The 27,807-nt window shown below is 38.1% G+C and overlaps 2 protein-coding genes and 1 long non-coding RNA gene across 4 annotated transcripts in view; 1 reads left to right on the plus strand and 2 right to left on the minus strand.

Moving 5' to 3' along the window:
• The window catches only part of LOC118995534 (uncharacterized), a 48,624-nt gene that overhangs the window by 13,359 nt on the left and 7,458 nt on the right, over positions 1 to 27,807 (plus strand). The gene's annotated exons all lie outside the window — the stretch shown is intronic.
• On the minus strand, positions 8,743 to 13,734 carry TCF24 (transcription factor 24). The gene is made up of 3 exons (XM_037058673.1): positions 13,439 to 13,734; positions 12,479 to 12,882; positions 8,743 to 9,365 (listed from the first exon to the last, which is right to left on the minus strand). Exons 2-3 carry the CDS (start codon positions 12,854 to 12,856, stop codon positions 9,252 to 9,254), a joined length of 492 nt encoding a protein of 163 aa, XP_036914568.1. The 5' UTR covers positions 12,857 to 12,882; positions 13,439 to 13,734; the 3' UTR covers positions 8,743 to 9,251.
• Positions 14,901 to 27,807, minus strand: part of PPP1R42 (protein phosphatase 1 regulatory subunit 42) — a 39,626-nt gene continuing 26,719 nt past the window's right edge. For both annotated transcript variants that reach the window (XM_037058672.1, XM_037058671.1), the window contains exons 7-9: positions 25,681 to 25,812; positions 21,336 to 21,495; positions 14,901 to 15,201 (exon numbers count right to left, since the gene is read on the minus strand). In XM_037058672.1, coding sequence (XP_036914567.1) covers positions 15,168 to 15,201; positions 21,336 to 21,495; positions 25,681 to 25,812 — 326 coding nt within the window. In that variant the 3' untranslated portion in view covers positions 14,901 to 15,167. The remainder of the gene's footprint in view (positions 15,202 to 21,335; positions 21,496 to 25,680; positions 25,813 to 27,807) is intronic.

Below are 27,807 nucleotides of genomic sequence, written 5' to 3' on the forward strand. Positions count from 1 at the left end.
TTGGGTGTGGCCAATACTGAAGGCAGGGAAAACGGTTAAATCTACAAATTGTGAGGTAAACAAAGTGATGATACCTGTAATAATTATTCAGATACACATTTGTGAATGTAAGTATATCTTTAGGGAAATTTTTTAATGTGGAATTGCTAAGTCACTGTGTACACTGAAAATATTGAAATACTGCCAAATTGCATTTAAAAGAGCTTCTACTGCAAAATGCAAGGGTCCTCATTTCCCCATCCTCACCAATAATGGGTATTTTTTATTTTTTATTTTAATAATATCCTTTATTTTTCTCCTCTTGCTGGGCTGCTTAGAGATACAAATCTAGAGTATCTGCTCTTAAATTACAATGTATTGGGAGAATCAGATAGAATCATAATCAGAATATTGCTGTACACAGAATATCTCCAGAATTTTTTATTTTTTTTTTATTTTTAAAAATATTTTATTTATTTATTTATCTTTAGAGGGGAAGGGAAGGAGAGAGGGAGAGAAACATCAATGTATGGTTGCCTTTTGTGCGTCCCCTGCTGGGAACTGGCCTGCAGGGAACCCGCCTGCAACCCAGGCATGTGCCCTGACTGGGAATCGAACCGCGATCCTCTGGTTTGCAGGCTCGCGCTCAATCCACTGAGCTACACCAGCCAGGGTTCAATAATGGATATTTTTAATTTGTATTCTTTTCTCCCACATTTCTGTTTACTATTATGTGAGGGGGGAAGGTACAAGGGTAAAAATCAGATATTTATTTTCATCAAAAACATACATGCTCAAACATTATGAGCTTAGTTGAAACAAATTAACTCCAGTATGCTAGAAAATCAGCCATTATCATTTATTGTCTGAGTCCAGTTAACCATCCTACCCCTACTGTATTGAGATATAATTGACACATTACCTTGTTTAAGGACTACAACATAATGATTTTGACATATCTATGTGGTGGGAATTGATCCCCACAATAAGTTCAGTTAACATCCATCATCTCACATAGTTTTTTTTCTTATGATGAGAACTTTTAAGATCTACCATCATACCAACTTTCAGTATTATTATCTATAGTCGCCATGTAGTATATTATATCCTTAAACATATTTATATTATAACTAAATTGTTTATATCATTCTGAAGGGTGAAATATCTTATTTTTTGCTTTTTAAATTTATATTTCTTCACAATGAGTGAGTTTGGGTATCTTTTAATAAAGATATTGGCTACTTTAATCTTTATTATATTTTTTCTTTTGTCTTTTTTTCCCATCACCATTTAGTCCCCTTATGATATTGGTTGTTTGATTTCTTTCTATAAATTGTTTATACCATATGCAGAATTTTCTACTGAGTTGCTTTTCTTTTTCTTTTTAAATTGTAAATGCTGATTCTGTATAAAGGAAATTACTATTGTAATTTCTACCTTTTTCACTGTCTTGTTTGTTTTCAATTAGTTTATGTTTTTTTCTTTTCTTTTTCTTTATCCTCACCTGAGGGTTTTTTTTAATTAGAGAGAGAGAGGAAGGGAGACAGTGAGAGAAGAACATAGATCCGCTACCTCCCATCCAGGGCAGCAGGGATCAGACCTGATGGGACGACACTCCTATGAACTGTGCCACACTGGCCAGGGCTTCCTTTTGTTTTATGAACCTATTTTTATGCAGTCAGAATTACCCATCTTTTCCTTTATGGCTTCTTGGATTTTTTTGTCTGGCTTCACTTTTTCATCTTGAACCCTTCATGTAATAGCACTAACCACCCAGGAAGACAGACATGCCTGACTTGCACCGAGCTGCCTACATGCATTGTCTCAGCTATTACTTTATATTAACTTTGTGAGCCAAGGATAGGAGGGCAAAAATGCAAGGGAAATTTGTTGAAGCCAAACCCTTACTACCATGAGAGACCCACAGCAAAGAAGGATGTTTTCCAACCAGACTGATGGGTAGCAAACTGCACTGCCTGAAGCTCCCAGGCAGCTAACAGGGCAGGCTGCCTTGCAGAGCCATTAAGAGTCAGAGCCTCAGAGCCAGGCTGCTTGAGTCTGAAGCCTGGCTCTGCCATGGCTAGGTGAGCAACCCTGGGCAAGCTTCTCGTGCTCTGTGAGTTTTCCTAACCATTTGCAAGGTCCATGCATATCCTTAATATCATTACAGCCACTCATTTAGGTGTGTTCGAAATTATAAGGTCACACAAATGGAATACTGAACAATTAAGTTGTAAATTGTCAATGCAGATAGTCATAAGATATATAAGATATGTATAAATGGGTTAAAATGTCTGTACCATGAGTTGTATGTGAGGAAAATAAAGTAGCTTCCTTCATGTCTTGTATCCAATCTCTTATTTTTTCTTGTTCTGGAATCCCTACCCTTAAAGAGAAAACATCTGTCAAACAGGCAGACTATTAAATATACAGTCTAGAAGAAGCTGAAACTCCATCAGGGCTGTTTTCCCCTCTCAGCGGGCTTCTTACCTGCCTTACCCCTTCCATCCCTGGTTAGGTTTAGGGAGAAGTGATGTGTCTAAGGAAGTGGGAGGTGGGATTGCAGGCTCCCATGCCTCCTTTCCTCTGGCTGTAGACCTGACAGTGTGTCTGTTACTTCCAGGTGGTGCAGGTGTCACTGTTGTGGTCCTGCGTCTTGCTTCTAACCTCCTGTTTTGGAGAGGCCCCCCGTTATGCCATCTCCCAATTCCTGGTTTCCTGGCCTGGGTACTGTTAGCAACTTCTGCCCCTGGCTGCCCATGCCAGCTGCCCTCAGGCTCTTCCCTAAGCCATTGCTTCTCACCCCCTGCCCCTTTGTCCCTCAGCCCCCACCCCTGTCCCCCACACAGGCATGGCTCTGGGGGCAATCCAGGACTTCTCCAAGGGTCTGTATTCTCACAGGCTTTGCCTAGAGGACTGTGGCGAGGCCAGCCCTTGTCTCCATTTCCTGTCTATGCTTCCCCACTCTATTCAAGGCAGATGACAGTGAAGTCTGCACTGTGGCCCTTCTCTCAGCCTGCACCTTGGTCTGACTCTTCTGTCTCTTTTACCGCTTAGAGTAAATATTGGTTTATAGTCTTCTAATGTAGGCTCTTATACACAGACAGAAACTCTTGGAATTTAGAATTCTATTTTCTCTCTTAATAAAGTTTGAACTTTAGGTCCATTATCTCGCTAGAGATTCTGAGTCAGTTTTATAACCTCAAAGGTGTATAATGCCTTCATTCTAGAAGGAATCTGCCCTTAACCAGAGGCCCTAAATTCAGTGAGTAGGGAGGGCTGCAGTCTACCATATCAATTTAATAATTAAGAAGATAGGATCCCTCTCTCTCCTTAGAGAATGACTAGGTGCCCTAAGGAAATTCACTCACATGGGTGTTCCCCAACTCATCCCCTATAAAGAAGTGGGATTTAAGTCTCTCTAGAATCTATTCCTTTTTTCCCCACCCCCTTTTCCCTCTTTATTCCCTGTATCCTCAAGTTTGACTAAAGGTGGATCTTGAGTAACAGCTGTCACCTCCCATTCATTTTTACAGGAAGTTCTGCTTCCTTTCAGCAAGGGAAGGGAGGGCACTAATGAAATGAGCCTATCGCTAGAGCGACCATAAGCCTAGGTTGGGGCTTGCATGGTTGGGACATGGAGGGACCAGACCAGCAGATATGGTCTGTCTTGGGTCAAGCCATTCTTACCAGCACCATCACTCCAGACACTGTTCAGCTCTGGTCTTGGTGATCTGGCCAGAGAGGAATCAGAACCACCTGGGCCTAGTCCTTCCTGAGCCCCAGTGTGACTGCTCTCTGGACCTCTCCGGCCAGGTGTGGCCCAGAATTAGCAGCATTTTTTTCTGCTCTTGTCCTGAAGTCAGGTCCCCTTTTCAAGGCAGCCTCTTCTCTCTGTCCTAGCACCTCACACTTCTAGCCTGACTGGGCACTGGTGGAACTGGCCTCCTCTTTCTGAAAGGCAGAGCTCTCTGGGAATAGCTTTCCACTTCCCATCTTCTTCCTTCTCCTGACTGATCTGTTTCTGACATTGCACACCACTTTTTCACTTGGCTATAGCCTACCTTTCAGAAGGACTCTGATATAGATAGGGTCATTGCTATAGATTTACTCTACGCGGTAAAAGAGACAACAGCAAGAGGCACAGACAGGCTGCACACAGAGTAGGAACAATCTTCCACAGGCCTTTTTCTTTATATACAACTTGATTTTTAAAAAGTTTGACCCACAAGATATAGCCATCTATGTAAAGTATTAAGATTTCTTATAATAACACACATTTAAAACTTTAAATTGAGTGATTTCAGAACTTATCTGATAATAAGAATGTTTAAAATCCATTCTTATTTAGACTCACACTGTTTTAAATGGCCCCCACTTTCCAATGGCCATAACAATGGACTCAAGTGATTTAAGTTTGGCCCCAGAGAGCCCCACGGACATACTTCTTGGTCCTGAAAGGGCAGGAATGCATGAATTTCTTCAGTAACACTCATATGCACAGGAAATAACTATTGACATAATCTATAAGCCTAATAGTTAAGATTATTCTTCAGTTTATAGTTTAAAAGCTTCTGACAGCTAAATGCTATAGTATAATTTATAATGAGTTTGAGTGATTGAGGTACATTTCACTGAGCTGGCCTCTTATGAGTTGAAACTAAGACTTGTGTAAACATGGGAAGGGAAGCTTTCCCCAGGTTTTTGCAGTTAGGCAAGAATACTTCACGTCCCTCATTCCCAACTGTGGTACAGTTACCATCCAGGCCACACTCAAAGTTTACAGGAAACAAATCTATAGGATTTAAGGGGCATTAATTTTTTTTTCAGTAGAACAGTCACATATAAGACCACCATCTACCAGTATGTAATAAAAGTACACATTAATTTCTTTGAGATACACAATTTTATATTTCCCCAGTGCTCCTTTAAAAAATTTGGAATCTTAGGTTTTGGATATTTTTTAAGTTATAGTAATAACGAAAACAAAACTAAAAAATTAAAGTGTGTACCATGAAGAAAGATGGCCGTAGTATACTATTAATTTTAAGTCATTTGAAACTTTGAGACTGGGAAACTATAGATACATCTTAGTAATGATTAAGGAAAAAAAAATGTCACCAAATTAAGACAGAATCTGTCCGTTCTGGAAGAGTCCAAGTTCATAGATTTTCAAATAAACTACATGATTGATATCATCTGCAAATAATTTATATGTATTAGGAAAAAATATTTAGATTAAGCCATCCTCTCAAAATAAGATATCTAATATGTAAATTTGGATCAAAGAAATCTGATTTATTGGGTTGGCCAAAAAGTTTGTGGGTTTTTTCCCCATAAAATGGCTCTAGTAATGCTTAATTATCTTTAACTTCATTTGAAACAATTTTGTTAGACTGTATTGTGATGGCTGTCAATTAGCATTCATTTAAAAACATCAAAATTGGTGAATTTTTGTGTAGCCATTTTAATATTGAAGATGGAAGAAAATAAGCAACATTTCCAACACATTATGCTTTATTATTTCAAGAAACATAAAAACACAACTAAAACACACAAAATTTTTTTTGCAGTGTATGGAGAAGGTGCCATGACCAACTGAATGGTCAGATGTGGTTTGCGAAGTTTTGCGCTGGAAATTTCTTGCTGGGCAGTTGCTCCATGGTCTTGCAGACCTGTTGAAGTTGATAAGGATCAAATGGAGACACTAAATGAGAACAAGCAATGTTATACCATGCAGGAGATACATGGCATACTCAAAATACTGAAATCAATAAAGTTATTGGTGAAAATAAAGTGTATCTTTTATGATGATATACTGTATCACATTATGATACACTGAGGATGAAAGAAAAGATTAAATAACGTGCTGGAAAATATAGAATTATCTTTGCCTATTCCAGAGAGAGAGACAGAGAGAGAGACAGAGAGAGAGAAGGAGAGAGAATGCTACCAACCTTACTTGAACCTGAGCACTTTCTTTTTAATTGACAATAACTGGTCAGTTGCTTTCATGAATATAAAATGAGACCTTTTGAGAGAAAGAGAAATTATGGAATAATTTAACCTAAAAAGCAATTTCAACTAAGGTAATTACTGTGCATTTCAGTAAGGTCAATCGGCATTTTTCTTTCCAGTTTCTTCTAAGTTTAAACAATCTCCATGAATAGATAAGATCAATGTTAAGGATATCTGCTATCTGTATACAGATTGAAGTTTTGGGGTCTGAAAAGCCTCATAAAAATGCAGAACCACTCTTTTTATTACCAAGTAGTGTGTGAACAGATATCCCCAACTTTATCCCAGGCACCCACCTCCACTGTAGGATTTTTATTTTCCACTTCATTCCTTTTACTAATTTTATTTTTTAAGAGAGGTATGTATATACCCTGGCTGGGCTGCCAGTTGGTCAGAGCATTGTCCCATGCACCAAAAGGTTGCGGGTTCCATCCCTGGTCAGAGCACATACCTAGGCTGTGGGTTTGATCTGGCACATATGGGAGGCAACCAATTGATGTTTCTTTCTCACACTGATGTTTCTCTTTCCCTTCCTCTCCAAAAATCAATGAACATTTCCTTGGGTGAGGATTTTTTAAAAAGGAGGTATGTGTACACTTTTAAGATAGCTTACTGATGTATAATTGGCATACAATAAACTTCACTGTATTTTTTGTAATCAGAAAAAGAAACAATATTTTAAAAGTCTGTTGGACCTTATGCCTCTAAAAAGTCATTTCCTTCTCTCCCCAAATTATCACTATAGAGGAATTTAAGTTAATGTCTTATCACTGAAAGAGCTGAGTGAACTGACAGAAATTTAATTGTCAGAGGGTCAAGAGGGTTTCCTTTGTAGATTATGGAATAATATTTTGATCCAAATATACCCCCTTCCCAGTCTTAATATATACTGCATTAAGGACAGCATGGTAAAGAAGCTCATGCTAAGTAGATATCTACTAGAAACATTTTAAAATGTACCTTAGGTATTTGTTAAATAGCTACAGAGACAGATGCAAATTTAACATACTAAATTAATTTTCAGATTAGTACTGCATTTTATTTTAGTAATATTCCTTATCCTGACCATGCACCATCAATTAAAACAGCATGCCCCCCTGAACTTTTGGGTGAAAACATGCAATTTCTCCTCTGAGATTTTCCATCCTACCAAAATCTATTAACATATTTAGCAATTCCCTAAAATGTTATTATGAAAACCTATGATGGAAATATACTTCTTTGGCATTAAAACCTTTATAACTGGACAAGAAGAAATAAGAAGTAAAGGCAAAGTAACTATTTCACAGGATGACTTAGCAAAGTCTTATAATTGAACAAAAGTAATTTTTCCCCAATTAAGTGCTTTAAAAACTGCAGCCAAAGAGATCACCAGCAAGAAGGCCATTTTTCTGAAATTCCTGCTATAAATTTAGTGTTTACAGTTCATTTTCAGGTAACTTTAAAGAAGTTGTGATTTCATTCCTTACAATTGAAGATTATTCTTAGCACTTCTTATGCCAGTAATTTATAATAGTAAATGGCTGAATCTATTTCTCATTTTACTTTTTGTCCCTTTCAATATCACATGAGTAAATATATTCACAAATGTTTAAATATACAAATATCTTTGCTACATATTAGTATGTACAAAGCTTTGATTACATATATTTTCTTTTAAAAACATGCTTCCATCACATTACAAGCAGATATTCACATTAAAACAATAAAAATACCCAACTATCAGATATGAACCAAAACACGTTCATGTTCAGCTGAATCAACTGAATGATAGTTTTTGTCCTTGTCTTTTATTTCATTTCACTGCCAAAAACTGAGGTGAGAAGAAAATAAAGTGGTGGTTCCACTACAGTATTAATTCAAACAAGCCCATTAATATGCCTTTCTATTTGCTAATCTTTAATCAAATTCAGCAACTTTAAAACAGGGTCATTGACAAATAAATGAACTTTACAGTTGGTAAGTGAAACAATAAGAGACTGAGGGGAAAAAACAAGAAAGGGAAATAAAAAGAAATGTAAGTCAACAAAGACATGACAAAAGAGAATGAGTTTTTTGTTTTTTTAGGCATTTCTACTGTACCCTGTTTTGAGATTCAGTATGTTCCTTGAACAACATCTCTGCTTCACAGCTCTGAGCCCCAAGAGCCTGTTGAAAACTGAAGCCATTAGTATAATCCTTGGGCACCTGACATACAGTGTGGAGGGAGAGGCCCAGAGCAGAGTGCCTTCCCTGGTTCTAGGTTCAGATCCGACCTGATGTATCTCAGAATGGTCCCTTGGTGTCCTCTGACCCCCTCGAGGTTCAGATTAGTGCCAGAATTCCCAAAACAGACAGGATTTCTCCCATTTCATAATAGCCAAGTAGGTAGACTGTGAACAACTGATGAGGGCAGGAACCTGGCCAAAGCTGTGACTGAGGGTCAGCAGGGCTCACTCTCTTTAGGGTAGCTGCAGCCATACCTGCTAGTCTAGGACCTGAAAGAGAGTGGGTGCATATGGGGTGACCAGGGAGGCGGGTGATGAACCGTGCTGCCCAGTGATGCCCATCCACAGCTGTTCACACTGGGATGCAGGGGTTCCGGATGCCTTCCACAATTTGGAAACATAATTAGACATAACCCTCTAGGATGGTGGGTAAGCCAGTCCTATGAAGCAAACCATTTCTAATACTCCAATCAAGCTTAGTAAGAGGAAAAAATAACTAGTTATAGAGGTTACTGCAACATCATATTACCTTAGCAGTCTTTTCACATATATTCGGCTGAAACTGAATAAATGATCTCACACCTTCTAACTGAAATGGCTCCTTATACCAACTTTAAGCACAGATTGGTTTGTAATAAACACACTATAGAAAGTGTGTGCATTCTATGAGGTTTCTGCTCTGGCTGCTGTGGCTCAGTGGATTGAGCACTGACATGTAATCCAAAGAACCAGAAAGTGTGTGCATTCTGTGGATATACAGTTTTTTGCTTTTGTGTGTCTTTTCTTGTTTCCAATAGTTTCTCCTACTGTATATAGTAGAGACTATCTATCTCTCACACTGAATAGATAAGTTATGTGTTTTATACAAGATTATTTCACTCCACATTTATGTAGATTGTACAGATAAATCTGAAAACCTAACTATGGATTCATATGTAAACTTTCAAAAATGATGTTTGTTATGTCTGATGTAATAAATATAAACTTATTTCATACTATTTAAAAACAATAGACACCACTTTCTTTCAGCACCCATAAGGGGACAGCCTAAGGCTGTGAGTCTGCTGGAATACTGCCAGGATTTGCTTTATCTCCAGAGACAGAATGCTTCAGAAACTGACCAGTAGCACCAATGTATAATCTTGATCGCATGGGCCATTTCTGAAAAAGAATATTTAAATAAGAATATAAAAGTTAGTATCTATAATAAATATAAGACCATCTGTAATAATAATAATAATAATTCCAAATAACCTCAATGCAAATGTAATCTTATATAGCTATTAACAATTGTAATTTGGAAGTCTAAGGAACAATATGAAAAAATACTTATTAATGCTAACTATAACAATAAAAATATAACTTGACTTTGAATTATAACTGTATAAAACAATATATGTGCATGTGAGCAAGACAGCATAGAGAATGAATGTAGTTAAATGGAGTAAAATATATCTACCTACAATGTTTTAATTTCAAACTAAACTTAAAAGCCTAAAACAAGATCCTTGGCTTTAAAGATATTTTTAAACTATACACGGTAAATGTTGTGCCTATACTTGTCAAAGAACTACAGTGAGAAGTGGCTAATTCAACTATCTAAACATTTTATCTAGCTAAAAGCTATACCTGGGAAGTTACAAATATTAGAACATCCAGGTTAAATGTTTAGATATATTGCCATGACACAGCTCTAATCTTTCAGTAATTACCATATTTGTATTCTAATTGTGACTTTTTAAAAAATTCACTTTAAAATGAACAACCTCTCAAGTAATAAAATTTATTGTCAAATAGGCACAGGAATAGAAAAGCATATTTTCATTTCTATTCTGAAAAATAGGTTTTTCAAAATAGGTTTTTCAGAATAGGCCTTTCCTTTTTGGAGGGTGGTGTCATGTAATCAGTTTAGTTCAAAGGTCCTTGGAATACTAAGAGTTACAATACCTTTAGTTAATCAAAAAGTACAAATTATCAGAATATTTTTGTTTGTATTAGATTAATCAAAGAGATTAATATTTAAGCATTTTTGGTAGGTAGTGACTATAAAATAATGTGTTATGGATGGTTTCAATTTGTATATAAAATCTTTTTCCTGTAAACCTGCACAGCACATGGTTATAGCTCCCTTATGGCACACACAACATTCTCCCTTGTGTATTTTCATCTTTGTCTCTATCCTGTGTTCATTTAGGGCAGGGATTGAGCCTTACCCTTAACTGTATTTACTCTGCTAACACAGTGCTTTTCACATAATAGGCGCTCAGTAAATGATTTTAAAACAGACTAGTCACCTGTTCAACCATCATCTATTGCATTAAGAGGTAATCCTTGATTTTGTTTCATTATCCCTGGGGTTGCCTTTTAAAATCAAAATAATCAATCCAGAGGACAAATGAGATTTAGTTTTTCTTCAAGAGTTATAGGACTACAAGAGCACTTGGTACTTGAATCAAGAGCAAAAAAAAAATTTGTTAAATTTATTGTTACCCGAAAATTACAGTTCTAACATTATTCAAAAAAGCAGTGTGAGAAACTAAGGTGAAAAACAATTTGATTTCTCATCTGAATTATATCTCTCACAAAGAGGCATTTAACAGATGCTTTTTGTAGTAAAGTCTACTTACTATTAAAAATGTCAAGTCAAAGAAATCTAATATTAATGATATTTGAATACCAAACTAACGCACACTGTAATACAAACCCCTTATTTAATGATGAATGACTTCAGCTGAGATTGTTAAACGGGGAGAAAAAGTCAGTTGACAGTTGTGAATTTGCAAAACACAGAATTTATTCTTGTATTATTTATTAATTATTGTACTATTTTCCATATGAACAACTTTAACCCTCTTTTGCTCCAATCTGTATATAATACGTGAATGGAATGGGAACTTTACTAATTATACATAAGTATTTTAGATTTAATATTTAAAATAGGGTAAGACTATAATCATGTTGATTATATTTGTGAAGTACATTTTGTTAAACTTCACCACAGAATTTTAAGTTTAGTTAATATTGGACAGTGTACTTTTTACCACATTTAAATAATGATTATTCAATAATTTATTGAATACTGATATACTTAAGGCTAACTCACAATTGTGTGTGCGTGTGGCCAAATGCTTCAGAATGGTGGAACCAAAAACTTGAAAATTTAAGTTTAGGAAATATAGGGAAGATGGCATATTCCTGAACAGAAAACCAGATTAATGTAGAATTTCAAAACAAGTCTAGGAGAAAAGGGCAATGCAGAGACTAAATACTAACCAATCTATCTGTATGTAAGGTAAAAAATATATATAAAAACGGATTCTCTTGGCTAACTTTGTACATTACAAAATTTGAATATAGTATTTAATCAGCTCATTCAACATATATGCCAATTTACTGTAAAAATTACATAAACACATTATAGTTTTTCTACCACTCTTGGTGGCTGTATAGTCCATGATAATTAAACTTTATTCAAACGTACTGAAATTTACGCTGTGGGAACCCAAAATGATCTGTTTGTTCTTACAGGTTTACAAAAAAAAAATGCAACATCGGTTGCCTAGGACTACTTAAGGTCAGATAGTTCCATTGCCCCATATTTCATGAATATTTAATTCGTGAAAATTTTCAAACAGCTGGTAAAAACGACAATGGAAATGTAATTGCGTAAATTAAAAACACTTAAAAATCCAAAGGCCTGCCAGGGCAGGTGTGACTAAATTGGTCGGAGAGTCCTCCAGCCAGTCGGAAATTGGAAGGGTGAGGGTTCAGTTCCCGGTCAGGGCACGAGTCTCCGTTTCGTCCCCGTTTGGAGGCCACACAAAAGGCACCCAATCCATGTTTCTTTCTCACTTCGACGTTTTTCCTTCCTCCCTCTCTCCCTTCCTTCTCCTTTCTCTAAAATCAGTAAGGAAAAAGAAAGAAAAACCCTCGGATACTAAAAATTACCAGGATGTGAAACCAAGCACCTTACCAGGCACCCCAGAGAAATCTCTTATCTGGCAGGTGCCTCTTGTAGGGTGCATCCTCTAAGGAGCATGAGACACCCCTACCCAGCCGCCGCAGCCTGAAACCCACTACTACCTGCGAACGGTTAAGGAGAGCCCTTTTTCAGTGGGGACCTCGCGGGCCAAGCTCCCTCTACCCATCTGTTCCCCGCCTCACCCCGAGGGAGGAGTGAACGTTCGGTGGCATCTGCTCAAGTGCAGGCAGACGGGGCAATTCTAGGTGCCCTGTTCCCCGTCCCAGTTCCGCTGTGCGCCCTGCCCGCCTACCTTGACCGGGTGCAGGTAGCCGTCGCCGCGCAGGGCGCCCAGCCCAGGGTCCGCCGGCGCCTCGGCGTCGTCCTGCAGGCTGCGAGTAAGGTGCGCGATGTAGGTGGTAGCCAGCAGCAGCACGTCCAGCTTGGACAGCTTGGTGTCTGGAGGAACGGACGGCAGCGTGCGCTGCAGCTCCAGGAAGGCGTGCCGAAGAGTCTGAACCCGACTGCGTTCCCGCGCTGCGTTCGCTGCCGCGGGCCGGCCGCCCCCCGAGCGCCCGCCGCCTCCCGTGCCCGTCGGCCCTGACCCTGTCCGCCCGGGGCTCGATTCTCGAGTGGCGGCGGGCTCGGCGCTGGCGATCAGGGGGCTGCCTGCTGGGCCGCAGCGGTCCATGGCGACGTCTCGCGCCGAGCGCCCTGCTAAGGACCGAAGGCGCAGTGAGGCTGGGGACCGGGTGGAGCTCGACTCGAGGAGGCGAAGCCCCCTCGCCACTCCTGCGCACCCGCTCGGCCGCCTGAAGTGCTCGGCAAGTTCTTAGAATTTGCTTTGATTGGAACGCGTTTGCCTCCCCACATCTAGGGAGACTGGGGACTGAGAGTTCCTGGGCTTTTTAGAAAGCCGAGGAAGGGGCCGTGCGGGCTTTACGTTTCACCGTTTCGCCGACAAATTAAGCGAAAGCGCTTCCCTGCCGGGAAAGGAATCTCCGTTTCGGAATTGTTCGCGCTTCTGGAACGTTATCCTGCCAGCCCCGCAGTAAAGATGGTACTGACCATTTTTGCGGAGCGTGGTACCCACGCCCGTCGCCCCTTGTACCACTTGCTACCGAAGCACGGGACACGGGGGACAACGGCGGGAGCCCGCGGTAATTTCTGCATCAGGAGTGGAGAACCCCTGGCCTCACGTCGGACTAAGGAACCCGCTACCCTCCAGGTCCCGGACTGCGCCACGCGGCAGGAGTCGGACCCCGGCCCTCACCTTTCCCCGAGCGACCGTGTGGGGCTTTGCCCCGTTGTGCAAGCAGGCGAGGAGCGTCGAGCCGGGTGTGCGTGGCGAGGGCCGCGCCAGTCACTTCATTCTCGTCCAACCGAAGTCGACGGCCGCTTCCAGCCCCGGGTGGGCGCGCCTTTTTTGCGGGCGTCCCCAAGGCCAGATGTGGGTGCGGGACAAACTGGTTTTCGGCCAAGCCCTATCGAGGTCTGCGAACACCTGGAGTGCTGTCCTGGGGCCCTTGCTCCGGCTAAGCAACCTCCTCAGCCGCCGAAGAGCATTAATCAAACCGTCCGGCGGGGCGGGGAGGGGCCAGGGGGGCGGGGCGTCCTGCTGGCCCCACCCCCGCGCGACTCGACTCTCCTTTGGCTGGACGCCCTGGAGCTCTACGTTCCGCGCCTGCGGGGTGGGTGGTCGGAGGGGGACGGGCGGGAGTCTGGGCTGTGGGACTCCTGCGCGACGGAGACGCGGGGAGTCACCAGGGTGAAGAGCCCCGGCGCCTGTGAGACGAGCGCCGAGCTGAGGCGGGACCTGTCGTTTTGTGGAGCGTGACCTTCAGTTTTCGGTGCGGCAGTGTGGAGTGTGCCGCTGCGCTTCGTTAGGCTCTTATTTCCCCCTGAGGTAAATGTTTCCGCGTCACCCGAAGTGCTTAAAGCACTAGACCCTCGACCTCGGTACTCCGTGACCGACGTGTGAGCCGCGCAGAAATGAGCCGCTCTTCCCTCGAACGTTCCGGCCGTCAGCCAAACAGGGAAATTCCCCAAACCTGAGTCAGCAGCCCTGGGTCTGCGGTCGCTTCTTCCCGGTGTGCGGACCCTTGACCGGCCACCCGATGCCCCTGCCCGGCTCCGTTTGCGTCTTATTCGGCCGGAAAATTCGTCCTGGCCACATCCCCCTGCGGGGAACTAGCTGAGGTGTGTTCCAGCGGGGGGCCCACGGGAAGCGTGGCTGGGCCCTGGGCCCAGTCCATCCAGGCGCCTTGAGGCCCGCAGCGCCCTAGCCCTTTGCGGACCGCGCGCGTCTGGGGCCCCTCGCCTCCAGAGGCGAAGTCTGAGGGGACGCGCAAGATTTTCTAGCAACTAATTAGTATATCCTTGAAACAGTGCCTACAGTTCGAAGGGCAGGACATGTAAAATTCTTACTTGGGGTCAAGACGGAATAACAAATTTATGATACTCATAAAACTGCTCTTGTATATGCGACACGATTTCATACTTTACAACAAATTTTCACATTGGAACTACCAAATACTACATAGTAATGGTGGCATTTGAGTAGATCTTCGTCCCATACGTCAGTATGTTAGAGAATCAGAATAGTCCTCAGGCTTTTAGGTCAGTTCCCACTCAGTAACTGCAATTAGGTTTACACTTTAGAAGCACACCACACCATTGGTTCAAAAAAGGTTTACTTTCTAATGACTGAAAAAGCACATCTTTATTTTTCCCAGTAAATAATATGTAATGAAGAAAGCAATTGGAAAGCAGTGTTTCAGACTCATTGAAGAAACGAAGAACCTAAAGGTTTTTCTCATATAATGAAGACAGATACCATAAAGATACAGACCATAAAAGATGATGTTGCCTACCTAGTTCAATAAGGGTGAAAAAAATCAAACGTTTCAGACTTCTTAAGGCTGAGTTGACTCATTTGTTACAAACAAATTTTTTTACTTTTGGGGTGTGGAGACAGTTAGGTTCATGTACATTATTTTTTATCACAACCTTTCAGATTCCTTCAAAGAGAGATTCCTGTTAATAGAAGAGGGAAACAAGGGTTAAGTTATTTCAAAAACAATTATCCGAAACAGGTAGCAACAGAATCTAGGACACAATAGCAGTAGTAAAGCTAATGATTAGCTATCAAACTGTGTATATCTTTTCAGAATTTAAAGGAAGCAGAAACAAAGATTTTTCATTCAGCCCGGGCTATGTGTCTAGAACTCCTTCAATTTTGCACCCTTGGCATCTCACATCCTCACCCTGATCCAACTCTATGAGGTGAAGTGCTGGAGGGGGCACAAGAGAGGGAGGCTAACAATGGCTGGCCCATGGCCAGCTGTGTTGCCAGAGTCAGGTTCCAAAGAAAGGACTGATGGAACAAGTACAACCACTGCCCACCATCCCTTTGTCCTATCTGCTGCCAATCCAAGTAGGCTCTCTGAATACTGTGATGATTCTAGATTTGTTCTAATTTCTGCAAGAAACCAATATTTGCAGTTAAATTAAAAATAGATGAAAATCTTCACATTTTCAACATTATGTAAATTAGTAACAAATAACATATTTAACTATATGTACTAAGTGCAAAGCCTTTGAGGATTTGACATTTTACACTTGAGGAAATTTGTCCAAGGTCACACGGCTAGTGAGTGGCAGAGACAAGATTTAAGCTAAGCAGACTGATCCTATTGCTTTTTTTTTACCATACTATTCTATTTAATATTTGTACAGTTCTTCACAATCTGCAAAACACTTTTCAAATCTATTATCTCAATAAAGGGCATGCTTTTTTTTTTAGAGAAAGATTTTTATTTATTTTTTTAAAGATTTTATTTATTTATTTATCTTTAGAGGGGAAGGAGAGAGGGAGAGAAACATCAGTGTATGGTTGCCTTTCGTACGTCCCCTGCTGGGAGTTGGCCTGCAGGGAACTGGCATGCAACCCAGGCATGTGCCCTGACTGGGAATCGAACCTCAATCGTCTGGTTCGCAGGCCTGCGCTCAATCCACTGAGCTACACCAGCCAGGGCTAAAGGGCATACTTTTAACTTGACTCCTTATTAACAATCCAGATACTATTTTCATAGTATATCATTCTTTGAAATTCTTGTCTAGGTTCCCAGAAAGTACATGGCTTTAGCGTGCTGTAAATTTCACAGGTCTTAAAATTATACTTGTTTCTTTTTCTAAATATGTCAAATTATTTGCCATTTTAACTCTTTGTCTTTATAATGTAAAATAATCCAACAGCAGTGAAGAAAATATATTGCTTAGTTGTATATATGTATACATATTATAACACAAAAGGTTTTATATAATCAGTGCTTTTTTCACCTTTCAATTATTTCCCTCATTATTTAATATATAATTTAAGTAGTTAAATTCACCCTTTGGAGTATATAGTTCAGTAAATTTTGATAAACATAGACAGTCATGTAACCACTACTACAATAAAGTTCCGTAATATTCTTTTCCACCTCACACCTCAAATTCCCTTGTGCTGACCCTTTGTAGTCAACCCCTAGTCCTTGGGAAGTACTCTCTTCTGCCTCTATGGTTTTGCCTTTGCCAGAATGTTCTAGAGTGATACAGTATGTATCCTTTAAGTCTGGCTTCTTGTGTGAGTATAGGTCCATTTCACCTCAGAAAATACCTAGGAGTAGGATGTGGGAAGTATATGTTTATAGGAATATGTCAAACTATGTTCCAAAGTGGCTGTACTATTTTTACATTCCCACCAGTAGTGCCTGAAACCTCTAGTTGTTCCATATCTTTACTAGCATTAGTAGATTTTTGCGCTGTATCTCTTTTAATAGTATTTTAAAGAAAAAAAACTGATCCAATATTTTAAAATCAACTGATTTCACAATCTAGATATTTTGCTTGCCAGCTGGTCTCATTTCTCAAATTCAGCATATCTGGTTGGCTACATTGTTTTAGAGCCAAGTGCTCACAGCTGCCTTTAGTTGAACATGTGCTCTCCAATTCACCACAATCTCATCCTCACTGGTTTCCTTCCCTTACTTTAACCTCCCTGTACTTGGTGTTTTTGAGACCCCCCTAGTAGAGTAGTTGAGATCTTGGCTTTTGGATTCAAGTCCCAGCTCTGCCTCACAGCCATAATGTCACCTTGGGCTCTTCTGACTGGACCTCTTCATGGTAAATTCACTTCCCCTTCCATAAAGTGGGCTGATAGTATTCTCATCTCAAATGGTTCTACTGTTTTAAAAAATTTGTTCAGGTAATGAAGATTCAGCTTTCAAAGTAAACATTTTGGAATGGAAAATATAATTCTCATAAATTAGATCTTAACATAATTCTTGTTTATAGAGTAAGCCACGGACAGAGTTGAGACTAGAAGTCACAAAAGCTACCTAAGATTGTTTTTAAAAACTTTGTTGCTTACCACAATTGCTTTTTCTTTTTGTAAAGGGTGCTGTGTCCTAATATCAAAAGGGTTCTTTGGGAACTGCAAATCAAAATCTTAACATTATACCTAAATTACTTACATATTTATTTATTTATTTTGCCTATAAAATTAATTAGACTGAGGTTGGGTTTAACACAGCAAAATTAAGAGCATTTGCATAAGATCATCCCAGAGTTTTGTGACTAAAAATATTTTTTAAGTTTTAAAAATTCTTGAAGCACATAGGGGACCTTTGAATAGTTGTTGTTACAACTATTCAAACATAATCATAATCTTAACGGTGGTGAAGCAAGTTATTTTTACTGTTTTTAAAGCTCACTTTTCAAAAGTAAAAAAATGAATGAACAAAACATACATACAGAAAAGTGGATGGTTGCCAAAGGGTTGAGCGGTAGGGGTGTGGGCAAAAAGATGAAGGGGATTAAGAGGCACAAACTTATAAGTCACAGGGATGTAAAGTACAGCGCAGGGAATATCAGAAATATTAGAATAACTTTGGACAGTTACAGATGGATAGTGGACTTTTTGTGATCACTTTGTTATTCACCTGAAAATAACATTGTGTGTCAATTGTACTTTAATTAAAAAGAGTTTCACATTCCAGAATAAAAGTTAGACATAAAAAAGTCACTTTTTAATGCAAACAAATCTAATGCTTCCATATTCTAACTAAAGATAGTAAGTATTTTATAAATGGTTAAACAACATTCAATGAACATTTCCTGTGAATTATGGGTCACAGAGATTCACATTTCTTAAAGGTTTCTGAAACTAAGGGCATTCTAACCCTGCTGGAAAGTTATTTTTGCATTAACAAAAAGAGATGATTTGACTTTATTGATACTAATTAGGCTTGAAAGATAATTAAATAATTAAGTATAAATTTGCTTTTTTCATTGCACAGTACTCCACAGCATTCTTAGTGGATTTTATTTACAATGTATAAATGCATTTAATGTCTATTTTTAAATTACTAAAGCTCAAGTAACTTCTAACGTGTTTGAAAAGAGAGGAAACATCTGTGACAAACACAGAAAGAAGCAATGTGTACGTTTTTTGTTTAGTACCATATATTAGTTTTAATTGAACCGTGAAGGCATTTGTTCAGAATCAGCCTTTCAATAAAAAATAGTTTTGAAGTAATCTTTAATTAAAATGTACATTGATGTACCAAGTTCAGTTTGAGGGTCAAAAACAACGTCAGTGAGTCTGACTTTTTCCTCCCTGTAGGGAAAGCAGGCTTGTGTAAATATACATGAGCACAGACTGCATGCATTTATAAAGGAGGTGGAAAACATTCCCCTGTCATTGGACAGATGTTTCTCCACTGGGTTCCACAGGGATACAGGCCCAGCTCCCCATGTGTGGAATCTTGAAGGAGTGGGAAGCACATACTTTTAGCATTTTGGAAGAAGCCCTCTAAGCTCCTTTCTACCTCTGAGTTGGTCCCCCAGCTCTACATTTAAGGTAAATGTAGACTTTAGGCCACTCGTCCACTGATTCTCCTCCCCCTTAAGGTAATTAAGGGAAGGAGTTGCCTTAATTAACTTTTTAGAAATGGAAACTCTATTCTTTGTGTTTGGTCTGGGTATTTTGTTTTTAACATTTTGCTGACATGCTAGCTTTATTCTCATTATCTCTTAGCTTTACTAAATTAGTAAAATGTTAGCAATAGGCACACCCTAAAAATCTATATCCATTCAACTTAATCCAAAAATCTTAATCTTTAATTAATCTTAAGAGCTTAATTAAATTTCGTCATATATTTGGACACCTTTTATATTAAAGAGAGGTAGAACTGATTTTCCCGCTCAATAAGACAAATCTTTTGCACTAACAATATTTTGGCATGTCTTCAGTAAAAATATCACCTGAGGAAATGAACATTTAAAACAAAATGTATTTTCTTTCACATTGTAGAACTGGAAGATTCAGGCCTGAACATAATCAAGCTCACTGACAGTAGCAGCAGAAGGACATGTCTTTATATTTTTCTCACAGGAACCACTCTATTCTGCTGGCTTCTGTTGGAGTAGACTCTCTTAGCAGTACATAGTAGTTAAAAACGCATTCAGCTCTGTATTGTTTCTAGTTAGGAAAATGAGGATAGAGTGGTTTATTTGCTGTTTTCCTCGGTGCAGTCTAGTGCACTGGGGCTATAGAATATGTGGTCCACTAAGATCACAACTGATCTGAGTGTATGCAGTAATGTACAGAATTTACCAATATTGTTTTCTGAGGCTGTGTCTACTTGTATTGTTTTTTTTCCCCGTCTTGATGATATATTAGCAAGACCTTTCAAAATGTTTGGCAAGAAATAGAACATTGTTGTGGAACTGACACCAGTTGTATAAATCTTTAAGAAACTGTTGGGGTGCTGTAGACAAACTGGCCAAGGTTTTGGTGGTACTCACAATGGACATAAGCAGTAAAGAAAAAGTTCACACATCTTCCAACTTTTGTGCATGTCTGTGTGGGTAGAGAGGAGACAAGACCAAAACTAGGACTCCTTTCTCCTCTCTCCAAATAAAGCATTTTCTAGACTCACAGGACCCTCTCTCCCTCAAGCTTCCATCCACGGTACCCCAAGTCAGTCTTTAGGGAATGGAGGTCAGATAGTGTAGTGCTCTTGTTTACAGGTCTTCTTCAGGAGACTCATTAAGGAATGCTAAGTCATCCATCCCATGGACCCTGCAAAGAGGCTTTCATGACAAACCCACCTGACCACAGTTCTTGAAAAAGGAAATCTATTCCAAAGTATGTCCACTGCCTCTGATTACTTTCTCAATGAAATACGCTATTGCCTTTAATTATATCGTAATGGCTAGTATTGGAAAGATCAATAGAGCAATCGTTTTTTATTATAAATGAAAAAAGTTGAATGGATTATTTATAGGATGTGTTAGGATCATTTTCTAATGCCCTTTGCATTTATCACACTATGCAGTAATTATATCACATATGACTCCCCAATTAGCTTATTGCAAGATCTTTCAGATTAGGACACCTCATTTCAGTTTTCATATTCAGCATTGCTGACATATAGCAGGTGCTTATTAGTTTTATGAATAAATGAAATTATTTTGTTATGGTTTCTTTCCCTTTATATGAAAACAATATCTTTTAAAATGATCAGTATTTTTTTCTTATCAGGACACTTATAGCTGATTCATATGGAACTAAATTATATATATACTCAAGGTTTAGAACAGTGATTATTAAACTCTTTTTTTGGATTATAAGCCCATTTGAGGATCTAATGAACTTCTAATGTCTCCCTCAGGGGCACCAGGTAAAAATCTTTGGTTTGGAGAAGCAGATAAAGTAGCTTGCCTTTGTAGTGCTCCAGGCTTCCCCTCCTGTGTGCCACCAGCCCTTGCTGTAGTCATCTCCTCACCTAGTGGACTACCCATCATCAGCTGGGCCTTTGGCTCCTTCGATCTGAGCCCTGCTCATTCACACAGCTTTTCCTGCTGCTTCCTTGAGTTACCTGCCCTATCCCAATGTCTAGTCTAATGACTCCCAGCTCTTTTTGAAGAAACTCTTCCACCTCAACTTAGCGATTGTTCAGGCAGACCAACAATGAACTTTTTCGGGGAGTGTGCTTGGCTATGAAGAATTGAGAACAGAGAACTAGGAGAGACAGAGGAATGGCCTTCCTTCATCTGCATTATTGACAGGGTGTCCATCCTCCCCCAAAAGATAAACTGCACAAATACTTGAAAAAACCTACCTGGCCTCTTCAATAATTTTAGGGTAATCATCTTGGGAGCTTTCTGGAGATGCAGTTTCATTAGAAAGATACCTCTGTGCATCGGAGAAAAAGACTAATTTTGGTTTACCCACCTGTGGGTAATAAACAGGAACTATGTGATGCATTGTTTCAAAGTTACCTGCAGCACACAAAGAATTAAGAGCATTCTGCTTTGAAACTGATAATCACATTGCAAACATAGCATTAGACTATCTAAGATTATATTTTCTGAAATGGAATTAAATAAAGTTAAATAGGTTCATGGTAAAACCAATAAAAATTAATATCCAAGATAAAATATAGACTTTCATACATAAAAACCTAGATAGGAGAGTAAAATGGGTACAACATCAAAATAAAATTAATCGTCTTTGCATTTTGCTGTTCTAAGTTTATTTTTTCAGAGGGTTTAACCTTTAGTCACATATAGTTTTTGTGTAGATCAATCACATGCAGTTTTTGGAATATGTTCATGCCTTTATTTTAGCACTTAACATTCCACATCATTACAGGTCCTCCTGCCTTTCTAGCAGGGATCTCCATTTAGTGGGGTCTGCCTTAATCACTTTTAATTCCCAGGGGTAAGCATTGTCTGGGACATATCCAAGGTGTTCAATAAATGTTTATTAAATGAAAAAATTCATGTTTCTATTGAATCACAACAAAAGTAAATACTGTAAGATGCATATATTTTGGATTTTGTTAGTGATTTTTTTCATTTCAGTCATATAGTTATATGGTTATATTTAAAATAAGATTTTATTGTAGGGTTCTTGAAGTTTAAAGTCATAGTCCTCATAATCTTAGCATATATCCCTAATATAGAGCTCCAAATTTGCAAGGCTATCAAAAATATGTAAAAGGTCAGGAAGTACAAAAATTACTCTTCCTAAGAATTCCTGTTTACTTACAGTATAGTGTTTATACTGAGGTGTCTTTCAAAGGTTCATCTAAAGATCTGAAATTATATTGTAGATTTTAAAAACATGTATCTTCTAGACTTGAGTTCATGCTTTCCATTTCTCTTAAGCAGTAATAACAGAGACCTTTGCATGAAGACTATAGTGTGAGCTATTGGACACATACCTAAGGATAGAGTTATTGTGTGTTATATACATGTATTCAGGGATGCCACTGTTTTTAAGCTAGACAGGCTCAGGACTCTATCATTTGTTTGGATGGGGATGTCTGAAGGAGCAGAGGTCATAGCATATTCTTCCTTTTAAGGATGAATAGTATTCTATTGTGTATGTGTACCACATTTTCTTTATCCATTCATCTTTCAATGGACATTTAGATTGTTTCCACATCTTAGTTATTGTGAATAGTGCTACATTGAACATAGGAATGCTAATATCTCTTTGAGATATTCAGCTGTTTTGGATAAATACCCAGAAGTTGGATTGCTGGATTATATGGTAGTTCTATTTTTACATTTTAAGGCACTGCCATACTGTTTTTCATAGTAACTGCACCATTTTACATTCCCACCAATCATGTCCAGTAATTTTCCACATCCTTGCCAATATTTATCTTTTGTTTTTTTTTAAATAATAGCCATCCCAACAGGTGTGAGGTGATAGTCATTGTGGTTTCAGCTTGCATTTCCCTGTTGATTATTAGTTTTGAACATATTTTATATACCTGTTGGCTATATGTAGGTCTTCTTAGGAGTTATGTCCATTAAAGTTATTAGCTTTTTCGGTATTAAGTTGAAGCAGTTTCTTTTTAATTTTGAAATTTAACCCCATATCAGATAAATAGTTTGCAAATCTTTTCTCCCATTCTGTACTTTGCCTTTTCACTTTGTTGTTCCCTTTGCTGTACAGAAGTTTTTTAGTTTGTCCCACTTGTTTATTTTTGTTTTTGTTGTCTGTACTTTTGGTGTCACATCAATGAAATTTTTGCCAAGACTAATGTCATGAAACTTTTCTCCTATGTGTTCTTGTAGGAGTTTTACAGTCTCAGGTCTTATGTTTAAGTCTTTAATCTATTTTGAGTTAATATTTTTGAATGGTATAAAATAAAGTCCAGTTTCATTCTTCTGCATGTGATTATCCAGTTTTTGCAATAAAATATTGCAAAAACTGGTCTTCAATATTTCTTAAAGAGACTATCCTTTCCCCATTGTGCATTCTTGACACCCTTGTTGAAGACCAGTTGATCATATATGTGTGTATTTACTTTTGAGCTATTTTGTTCCATATGTCTATATGTATGTCTTATGCCAGTACCATATGTTTTGATTTTTGTAGCTTTGTAACGTGTTTTGAAATCAGGAAGTGTAATGCCTCCAGCTTTGTTCCTCTTTTTCAAGGTTGGCTTGGCTATTTTGTTGTGTTTTGTTATTCCATATGAATTTAAAATTGTTTTTTCTATTTCTGTGAAAAATGCCATTGGGATTTTGATAGGGATTGTATTGAATCTGTAGACCACTTTGGATGTTGTGGACATTTTAACAACATTAAATCTTCCTATCATTAACACAGGATATCTTTCCATTTGTTTTTGTCTTAATGTTTTTCACCAGTGTTGTGTAGTTTTCAGTATACAATTCTTTCATCTCTTTAGTTAAGCTTATTCCTAGGTATTTTATTCTTTTTGGTGCTATTGTAAATGGAATTGTTTTCCTAATTTACTTTTCAGATAGTTGTTAATATATATTGCTTTAAGGATTGCTTTTGTTAATTAGTTGGGGCTCCCATGAGATTATGAAGAAATTAATAGGATTTTATTGAGAAAATTAAATGACAGTATAATTTTTAGTCCTAGTTGGTGTGGCTCAGTGGATTGAGTGCTGAATTGTGAACCAAAGGGTCGCTGGTTGGATTCCCAGGCAGGGCACATGCCTGGGTTGTGGGGCAGGTCCCCAGGAGGGGGCACATGAGAGGCAACCACACATTCATGTTTTTCTCCCTCTCTTTCTCTCTCCTTTTCCCTCTCTCTAAAAATAATAAAATATTTAAAAATAAATGACAGTATAATTTTTTAAAACTAAACTTTAAGGCACATTATATTATTTTGTTGAAAGTCATTGGAGAACTTAAAAATTAATCTAATTGTGTCTGAATTAGGAAGAATTTGTAAAATCAAGATGAAGGGAATGACATTACTTTTAGAATAGGCTCAGTCTTGGGGTGAGGGCTGGTGTTGAATTGTATGAGTACTTCAATATTAATAAAGTACTTTGGCATCTTCGATGCAATCCTGAAACTATGTAAAATGTTGGACTCTTTACCCTGGACCTCTAGTTCTACCTTTCACAATGAGTTGGAGATAAACATAGGAGGAGAAATGACTCCTGTCTATTTTATAGGTTTCAGATCTTGAGAAATTCATGTAACCAACACAGTACATCAGCCCAGAAAGAACCATTTTTGAAATGACTTCCCACAGTTCATATTCACTGGACATGATATAGCAAAATCATCAGAGCTCCATGCCTCTCCACCTCTGTTTCTCTTCACCTCAACTTCCTTGTCCTAGGCTGATATGCTATTCTAGACTATGCTCCTAGGCTATGCTATTTATGCTATTTATTTATTGTTCTGGTATTCCTTTCCTTATTCCCCTAGCCTAACTATTTTCTATGCTCTCATCCCCTGTCAGCTGTGGAACAAGAAGACTATTATTAGCATTCAAACATTATCACGGAATGGAGGAAGGGTCTCATTCCAATGAGTGGACTGTAGAATCTGTGAAGAGTGAATTCTAGGATGTTCCCCAATATGATAAAGATAATTGTTACCCATTATACTTTGCTACATTTAATTGCATTACTTAGGCAAAGGAGGTTGGCATGTCCTTTGTAAAACAACCCTAGGCAGATTAAAATATGCAAGTGTTGGGTATGTACATAAGAAAGGGGACAGGACACAGAGTAAAGGCCACAGATATGGTCATGATATATTTTAATTTTCTATCCTGATGAAAAATGTAATTTTTGTACTGTTATTGAACAAATACACTATTGGCTTAGGTTTCCTACTTCACACAGTTGATTGTTATTTCACCACTTACATAATAACATCGTGTACTTTTGCCAGATATAAAAATATACCATTTTCTATTTTCCCCCATACTTATGGCTGTTTACGTAGCTTACACAGTCATATTTAGTGGCAAACACAGGTTTAGCTGATACAGGCTCCCACTGTCAGATATATGTAAGTTAAATTTCATAGGAATTGTAAATAAGTTTAAAAATCAAAAACTTTACAGAAAATCTAAACAAAACTTTTTTATTTCTTAGCATTTTGTTAGTGGTGGTGTTATATTCCCTTTGCTAGTAGAAGTGGTAACTAATGAGAAACAATCTACTTACATGTGAAGGAGTTACTTGCATCCTCTTTTTTATTATTCTTTTTCTTGCTGATTTTCTTGGCATCTCTGGATGCTTTCCAATTTATTAGAAATTGTCTTTCCATGTTTTTAATTTCTTTTCCATCAAGAAATTCTAGATAAAAATATGTGTGTTAAAATATAATATATACTGTCAATATATACTTCCGGTTTAGGGCACACGAACTTGTTACAAAATATGATGAAATACATTTCTTTTTAAAATACCTGATTTACACAACTTTTGTTTTTTTGTTTAAATTTGATTTTTAATCATTTTTCTGATTTCAAAAAGAATATGTGCCTATTATTATTATTATTATTATCACCCACCAACATGCTCATTGATTTTAGAGGGAGCAAAAGTCTGGGAGGGAGAGATGGAGAGAAACATTGGCATCAAAGAAAAATCAACCAGCTGCCTCTTGTTGGTGCCCTTACTGGGGACCCAAACTGCAACATAGGCATGTGCCCTGACTGGGAATTGAACCTGTAACCTTTGTTTATGGCATGAAGCTCCAAACAACTGAGCCACACCAGCCAGGGCAGAATATGTGCTTATTACAAACTGAAGCATGATGGAAAAAGCATAAAAATTACTGTAATTACTGTCCATACCTCTCCTTTCCACCACTGACAAAAATAATCATTGTAAACAAAATTTGGTGTATGGTCACTTTTCCACAGTCATGTGTAAATTATATTGTTATTTAAAAAAACAAAAATATCATATATAACAAAACCTAGGGTTATCTACTTATTAAAATAATATTAGTTTAATGTTTATTTAAATAATATGGTTATTCTTAAGAAAAAGCAAAATATATCTTAAAGTAAATAAGAAATTTTATATATGTAACATAGTGTTTTAAAAGCACATACATTGATAATACTTATTATATCCTAGGACATAGGCTGTAACAGGAACAACCTACATAGTTGGTCTCTTGGCTCTATGAAGTGAGATTTCAGCTACCTTTACATTTCGTTTCTTTTTAAAAAGTTTTGAAAATTGAGCATCTTAAATTACACAAATAACTTTTTTTTTTTAAGATTTATTTATTTATTTATTTATTTATCTTTAGAGGGGAAGGGAAGGAGAGAGGGAGAGAAACATCAATGTATGGTTGCTTTTCATGCGTCCCCTGCTGGGAGTTGGCCTGCAGGGAACTGGCCTGCAACCCAGGCATGTGCCCTGACTGAGAATCGAACTGCAATCGTCTGAGTCGCAGGCCCGCGCTCAATCCACTGAGCTACACCAGCCAGGGCCACAAATAACTTTTATATGTTGTAAGATATTTGGAGAATACAAAGAAATGGAAAAAGAAAAACTTAACAGGCAATTAAATACAGGCAATTAATATTGCCTGTATTCCACAAACAAAAATAATCCCTAAAAATCACTGATAACACTTTAGTATATTTCTTAGCATTTTTTTTGTTTTCTATGTATGCATGTATGTATGTATATTATATAAAATTTTAATTCTCTATATAGCATTAGAGGCTATGTTTTAATATTGTATTGTGAGCATTTTACTATGTTTTTCTTTAAACAATATTTTTTTTGTTTTGTTGTGATATGATTTTAGAGAGAGGGGAAGTGAAGAAGAAAGAGAGGGAGAGAAACATTGTTATGAGAGAGAAACATCACTTGGCTGCCTTCCACATGGGCCCTGACCAGGGACTGAACTTGCAACCCAGGCCTGTGCCGTGACAGAGATTCAAACTGGCAACCTTTTGGTTTGTGTTTTGATGCCCAACCAACTGAACCACACCATACAGGGCTAAAGATAAATTTTAATAATTTTATAGTATTCTATTATATATGGATATACTATAAAACTATAGAATATTTTATATGACTTTTTTAATCACATGAATACAGGGGGCCTTCATCAATGTGAAGACTATCTTTACTAGCAAAATTTGCTTATCTAGCAGTTTTTAAAATTAAACATTTTCTCTCATCATCCATATAATGTCTTCTCCTATATTTCAGAATGTAGAAAGGATGTAGTAACATTTTGGGGGGGTTATTCTCACAGGAGAAAAAGACAATATCCTGATAAAATATTAATTTTACAACTGGAAGGATTAACATTTAACA

This window comes from Sturnira hondurensis, unplaced genomic scaffold (assembly GCF_014824575.4).
Source record: "Sturnira hondurensis isolate 20B ecotype Veracruz unplaced genomic scaffold, ASM1482457v3 Scaffold0010128, whole genome shotgun sequence".
NCBI classification, from domain to species: Eukaryota; Metazoa; Chordata; class Mammalia; order Chiroptera; family Phyllostomidae; genus Sturnira; species Sturnira hondurensis.